Source organism: Buceros rhinoceros, unplaced genomic scaffold (assembly GCF_000710305.1).
Source record: "Buceros rhinoceros silvestris isolate BGI_N320 unplaced genomic scaffold, ASM71030v1 scaffold24328, whole genome shotgun sequence".
NCBI lineage: Eukaryota > Metazoa > Chordata > Aves > Bucerotiformes > Bucerotidae > Buceros > Buceros rhinoceros.
In genome coordinates this window covers 4,925-12,299 of record NW_010426685.1, presented here as the reverse complement: position 1 = coordinate 12,299, position 7,375 = coordinate 4,925, and the positions used below count along the sequence as shown (strand labels likewise).

Genomic DNA, 7,375 nt, shown 5'->3' with positions numbered 1-7,375 from the left:
CTTCGGCGGGAGGAAGGGCTCCTGCTGTCACAAGGTTCAACACCAGGGCGGGGATGTACGTGCCTTATGTAGTGGAACAAGCCCACAAAGGACAGAAAGGAAGCTCACGCCGAGAACGCAACTTTCTTTGAGCAACAGGCCCATGTCCTCACTTGACAGACTGAAGATAATTGCTCTTTCCTTCCCTTCAAAGTTTTCCTGGTAAAGCCTGCCCTCCTACTCATTTCTGCAGAGTCAGAAGCTCCAATATTTAAAGATTATTTTTCAAGTCTGACTCTGACAGCTCTCTTGAGCTTGCAAGCTATCTTCGGCCCATAAAACCCCTCTTGACTTTCCCTCTGATTTCCTGAGCACAAGGGACACTTGGGAACACCAGAGAGATCAAAATGTGAACAAGTGGGTCAGCACTGTGTAAAACAGGAGAAGGTAATGTTGGGAGCCAAGAAGAGCTTCTTATGTTTTATACTGAACATGGATTTAAACCAGGGCTGAAACTGAGGAGTTCACAGCCTTTCTTGTTGCTCTTAAAGGAGACATACTTCAAAGTTAAAGAGATATATTTCTTACAAGTGAATTTTTTTTTTTTTTTTTTTTTTTTTTTTTTTACCTTTTTTTTTTTGGTTTTATTTTTCCCTTTTACTTAAAAATTAAAGAAATATTTTTTTTAAAAGGTAATTTTTTTTTTTTTTTTTTTTTTTTTTTTTTTTTTTTTTACACTTGTGTTTTTGGATTTAATGTCTCCCTCGTGCTCCTGAAATGCATTTCTCCCTCCCACCCCCTTATACATATATACACACACACACACTAAATATAAGCACATACACTTCCAAGATCTATCTAGTTTCTGTGGTCAGAGAGACACACAGAAAAAGGTTCATGGCAAAACAAGAACAGTGCAGCTGCATTTGTAAACGACTGACCTGAGAGGAGAGGGGGGAAAAAAGGAAGAAAAAACCCCAGACATGCCTCCTGATCCACTTCTAACCAAGGTCAACAGATTATTTGCTCAGATCTGAGATTAGTGGGTGCGTGCAAGAGGAACAGGGACAAAACTCCTGTTACTTTTTTATATTAATAAAACCTGAGCAGAGGGGCTGCCTGAAGTCACTCCAGGATGGGTGTTCCAGCTACAGACAGCTGCATAGCTGTAGCCTTCGCTCTCGGTTCTTATGCTCTGAGCTGCAGCCTGAGAAAGACTTCGTAAAAACAACGACCTGTTTTTTCTAAAAACTTGAAAAACGGTTGTAGGCAGGCAGTAATTTCAATAGTAATTTCGGGAGTGAGATGGTACTGAACACTTTGAGTGGTGGAGCTTAATTATGCCGATTCACATTTTCGATCTAAATTAAGCACCTCTTCTGCTAGTAGAAAGAGAACCTCGAAGTTGTGAAGCAGGCAAAACAAAGAACGTTTCCACTCAAAATGAGAACGGAGACCAACATTCAGAAGTATATAATTTGATCATCTGTCTTCTAAACGTGCCCAAGGCAGGGTGACATGCCTTTGAAAACATGTTGCTCAGAGAAGGTCTCTAAGGGATCCTTCAAACAATCCTCAATGTTAAGCCACTTTGGCCCCCAAATTCTAGTTTTGCAAAGGCAACCTTTCGTATAATTTCAAAATCGTTTTCCTGACCCCTTCCAGGAGGCATTTTTTTAAGCAAGTGCAGATGTTTCCTCTCAACCCAAACAGAAAAGCTTCAAAACCAGAAAGTGAAACTGCCCATAAACAAAAGGGAAAGCGAGCGGCGGGGCTTAGCTAACGGCCAGCGTGTCCGGGCCAGCAGGAAGAAGAAAAGCATAAGGCACGTTGAAGAAACAAGCATTAAAAGGTTAATCTTCATAGAATCCAAAAGACTTTAAATAATGCCTCGTTAAACCTGTTTGTGAAACAAAAAGATTGCCAAATGTTTTGTAAATGTGCAAATTTTTTCCCCCCAACTCAAACGCTTTTTCTGACACTTGACCGAAAGAAGCTGTCACCTGCCCGTACTTGACTGAGGAGACAAACATGACATGAGCAGCAGGAAGTTGCATCATAGGATTGCAATACCTGAACATTATCATCAAATAGTCATGTCCTGAGTCAATGCAATTGTTTGGGGTTTTTGCTCCCATTTTTTTTTTTTTTTTAAACTGTTACCCTCTCCACCCTCCACCCCAAAATAATCCTCCCACTATGAGGTAGAAATGAAATGCCAAAGGATGTGAGACCCCTGAAGCAAATTTCCTCCGACTGTTTGCTAGTCAAAAAATAAAATATCACAGACTAAAAGACAATCTGAAGGCCCTGCTGAATGAGGTTAAACACATTCAACAAATTGAATTTTTTGCCAGTAGATTACAGAAATCTTGTTGCATCGCGCTTCAAACCATTTACTGGACAATGGCACCATCTGAAGGTGATGTATCTGAAATCTGGATAGAAAACAACATCAGCGGCCTCAAACAGGCAGGAAGGAGAAGGGGATGGTTTGAAACAAGCCTGAGTTTCCACCGCTGGGATAATGCAGAGTCTTGCCTCTACCACTATTATGCAACTCCTCGCAAGCACTTCAACATCCATCTGAATTACGTAGCTCCGCTTGGAGCTAATCATGGCTGTGAAGGTAGGTGTGTGCTTCAGCGTCTGAAGGACTGGGTCAAAGGCCCCAGCTGAAGAAAACACAGAGGACAGGGTTAAACCCGTAACTAAGTACACGCCTAATTGCTGTCTTGAATCTGGATGCTTTCCTTCTGCGGCACAAATGAACTAATGTTGTAGAAGTTACCTTTAATTTGAAAGTTTGCTGTTACAGAGGCAAGTAGATGTTATACGTGGATGTGTAAATATATTTATGCTCTAAAGTGGTAGTTCTCTCATTTTTGAGGCCACTAATTACAGGAAATAAAGCCAGAGAAATTCTCTGATACATTTTTCCCTGGAGGCCCTTCCCGCTCGGGCGCTTTAAGAGGAACTGAGGTGCTGAACTCCAAGACCGTGATCTCCAAACCCCTGAGGCTAAAGCTGCTGCCTGTATTTTAAGTTGGCAGACTAGAAGCTCTCTATAGGTGTGTGTCCCAGGTGGCCTCTCCTGGGCTGGGCTGGGCAACCAGCCAAGGCACGGCTCTTCCAAAGCTTCCCGCAGGCACCAGCGTACTCCACACACCTTAGACACGGTGGAGGGAGGGAGCTGGGCGCAACACATCATGGCCATGGGCTGACAGAGCTGCTGCCCCACAGTCACGTCAGCATGTGCCCCAGCATAAGGGAGCCCTGACTTCAGCCAGCGGTGAGACTTGGACCCCAGCCTTCCCTTCCTCTTCCTCGGAGAGTGCCAAAACCAGCAGCCAGGAGCTGGGAGAGGCGGCGATGCTTGCCTGCTCCTCTGAGAGAAACCATGCCACTTTAAACCCTGGATTATTAGCGATCTGTTTGGCTGCAGAGGCCTTTCCTGACTTCCTAGCAGGTAGAGGAGGTGACCAGTGGGCGGGTCCCCTCAAGCAAGACTTTCTGAAGATGTTTTGATGGGGCCAAGCCCCACGTCTGCAGCAGGTGCAGGATGTCAGTGATCTGGGGACAAGCCTTCTGCACTTTATTCATAGCTGAACGAAATGCGAGGGCATCTCGGCCAGGCTCGCAATAGAGAGGCTGCAGGATGCTCGCTAATTTTAGATTTAACCAGAAGTGGCCTGGGAGGAAGGGGAAGAAAAAAACCCGAACGGTGCTGATAGTCACTTTAAACTCATCTAGTTCCAATACTAATGCTGGAAAAACCACCCCTGTTTGCGCTGCTGCTATAGGGTCTTCAGCAAATAAGCATCATCTGGGAGACCTCTGGATTTTTTTCCCCACACTTTTCAAGAAAAGGCACCAAAACTTTAGAAAACTTCAATCCTTAAGGTACCTGTAGAGTTTCTGGCCCAGCTGAAGGCTTTAGGCCTGAAAGTGTTTGTTACAAGGTTGAGCAGAAAAGATTTAAAAAGTGAGAACTTCTCATTTTTCTGAACTGCTATTTTCTTTAGGTGAAGGGGGCTTACATAAAATTTCTAAATGGTTTCAATAGAACTACCTTTAAAAAGAAGAAGAGCTGTTTCCACCTTAGCATCTAGAAAGAATGCTTTTGAATGTTAAGGCTGAGCTACACGAGTGTTGCTCAAGGTCCAGTCTCTTTAAATCCACATCCTGAACTTTTACTAAAATGGTTTATTCTGCCCATGTCTGGGCACCCTAGTTTTGACCTGAGTAAGAGTAACCAGGTAATTAGTTGACACCTTACAAATTACATTCCTTGCTACGTCTGCAAGGTAACCTGCGAAGCAGCGTGTATCCTCCTAGCTAGTGTCTGGATGGATCTTTGTAAACTCCTCATCCACAGGAACCCTTAATGCTGTTGTCTTGACCCATCTGCAGGTCCCACTTATAAGTCAGCAGTTCATCATACCAGGAAAGAAAACTACACAGTGAGTGGTGAAATGACATACATGCCAAGGTGACAGAATCAGTGAGGTATTTTTCGAATAGGAAATACAGCAGCAGAGGACATTGCCTCACACCTTTCCCTCTGCAGTTAAAAGAAAGCAAATTTTCTTCTATAATTTGTAGCGAAAGACCAAAAAACTGCTGAAAGGATGACATCCATGGAGGACAGATGTTTGATTAGTCTGGATATGTGACATCATTTTCATGTCTAATGTCTCTAATGATCCCCAAAGTAACATTGATATTTTATAACACATTATTTGTTGTCAGAAAATAGTCCTTTTGATAAAAAAAACCCTACATGCAGTTTTCCCTTTAAATTTCAGTGTAGCCACCAGCAGGACCAAAGAATGCCCTGCTCTGTCTCAGAGCAGCTAGCAGGAGAGAAGGCAGCCTGAGCATTAAATGAGAAGTCAGCGAGAATCTCTCGCTCTCTTCAAGGGGCTCTGAGTGAGGTGCTAGGCAGCGATTAAGGTATGAGTAAAGCGCTGAGGCTAGAAATCGGTCAGAAACCACAGAGCAACACAGAGATAAACTCCTGGAAATACCTCTTCCCCCTGCTACCAGTGCTATTATTTTTGAACAGAAAATGAAAACTGCGATAATACAGCCAAGAAATGGGGGCAAAATACACCGAGTTTAAAAAACAAGCCACCAGATGAGAAGACCGCAGGAGGTTTGCTCCCATAAGATAAGTAAGTGTAGATGCAAGGCTCAAAGGGCAGTCAGCGTGTATTTTGTCAGACACCTACACAGAGTCATGGCACACGGCCACTCCCTCGCACAGTGAGGGCAGCACTTTGGCAGCATGACTGGACAGCCTTTAGTACGTGCTATCAAAGTAGTACGTGCTATCTGCTCAACGCACGACGAGATCTGGACCTGGAAAGTCTGAGAGTGAGCCAACATCTACAGCTCTGAAGGCAGAGGGTATATGCAGATTGTCTGTCCAGAATTTCATCAGATAAGACTCAGATTGTAAACCAGTAACTGTTCAGATCTTTTATAATCTGTTTACATTTGAACGAGCACAGGGAACTCATTCTGTTGTGTTGGGTTTAATTCTCCTTTCCTACTCCGAGCTACCTACTGTGACACAACAGGTGACGCGGCTGTGTAATTATACAACCTATTATTAGCTCATATAGGCAGAAGAGACATTACTAGCATTCCTTGTTTATACTGTAATCCACTTACTGAGGTTCATCATTGTCAGCTCTCTGGAGGAGGGATAGTGCAGCCTCTCTGCAAAGTCTCGGCAGTACCACACAAGCAGCTCTTGGTTGGCAGGGATGGGCTTGATGGTGTAGAAGTAGATGTTCATTCCATTCTGACAAGCAGCCAAATTCTGTTCCTGAACAGAGTAGCCAGGGTTTACATAACGCATCCAGTTGCTCTTGTCCTCGTTAAATCCGTCAATGAAGTGGTGAAGCTCACCACTTGAATAGATCTGGAATAGAGAGGAAGTGCTCGTGAATATATACGCGCACCACAAGCAACACGTGCGCACAGAGTCCAGAGGGGGAAAATTACGAGCTTTTTTTTTTTTCAAAAAAAAGAGCAGATATTACTGAAATACGAATTCAAGCTGCGTTCTCCCCTTTACAGCTATGATATCCTCTTCATTAAGAAAAGAGATGCTTATTCAAAGGTAAGTCCACAGTCTCCTTTCCCATTTCTGCTTAGCCTGTGTCTCTGCTAGTAGGGACAAATCAGACCCAAAACCTGAAACGCAGAGTACTCTCCCTGCGTGAACAGGCTACCTTAGAGTCCTTTTCCTGGTGCTGTGATCAACAAGTGGGAGATGCTAATGACTGCAGGTCTGAGTGCATGCTTGCATTAATGCTTTGAGTCACCTGTGTCTAAGACTGACTGGCTGTGCTACGTCAGAGCCTTTCTCGCCTTTTTCTATGGCCTCTGTACTTGCAGTTTCTTACCACCTCCACCCAAGGGCTTAAACTATGCAAACATCCTCCACCCCCCCGAGTCCTAAAGCAACACTTGCTCATAGTTGGACCGTAACCCTTTTCTGGAAAGGCTGGGTGAGGCAAAGATGAACTTCACTTGCCTTAACTTAATGAAGAGGGGCCAGATGATGATAAGTCACTTTTCCTATCAAGGGACATGTTCTGGCTTGTCCAGAGAGAAGAAGGAAAAGATGAATCTAAAAACTGCTCAGCGACTTGAGAGGGAAAAGTCCCACTGACAGAATCTATGGTTTCTTAAAGTGGTAAGAATGAGAGAATTACTAAAAAAAAAATAAGAATAAAGAATCAAGAAAAATCTAGGAGACATGTTTGTTAAAGACGCATCCACTACTGTTGGCGGGGGGAACTAGCTCCATACTGGATTAAATGGGGTTCCTTGGTTTCCCAAAACAGATGACAGGGCAAAAACCAGATCTTAAAGCGGGAGCAGCTTGCACCAGCGACGCACCTCGCTGAGCAGGAAATGCCCTTCCGAAGGGGAGACAGAGCTTATCTCAGGGGGAAAACACTCCACAGCCTTTGTGTTCAGGCCACTGGCTTTCGCACCTACCTGGCTGGGCAGCGCACTCCGCGAGCACCCACTGGCCAGCCGGACCTCTCCTCTCCTCTCCTCACCAAAAGAGCTGCGAGGAGAGAGGGGCAAGGCAGCCTGGCCCTTTAACGTGGGCCGTAAACACCAGAATCACTTTCTTTAAGAGTAACTTCCTGTAAACTGAGAAGGGGGAAATACATGTGGCCTCATCAAAGCAGCTTGCGAGAGATTTTGCGGTGTGTTTGTTATGAGAAAATGGAAGGGAGCTGGGTGAGTTGTGCTGCATCAAGAGGAGACTTTGGGTTTCTCTGCTCGCTCCGGCTCGCAAACTTCCAGGAACATGGGGCTCTAGTGCTCGACGCCTGCCGCTGCTTTCCAAAACCAACATCCATCG

At 44.6% G+C, this 7,375-nt stretch overlaps 1 protein-coding gene across 1 annotated transcript in view; it reads right to left on the bottom strand.

Moving 5' to 3' along the window:
• PRDM1 (PR domain containing 1, with ZNF domain) overlaps positions 1-7,375 on the bottom strand; it is a gene marked incomplete at its 5' end in the record, with an annotated part of 14,467 nt that overhangs the window by 5,143 nt on the left and 1,949 nt on the right. The window contains one exon of the mRNA XM_010141617.1: positions 5,659-5,911. Coding sequence (XP_010139919.1) covers positions 5,659-5,911 — 253 coding nt within the window. The remainder of the gene's footprint in view (positions 1-5,658; positions 5,912-7,375) is intronic.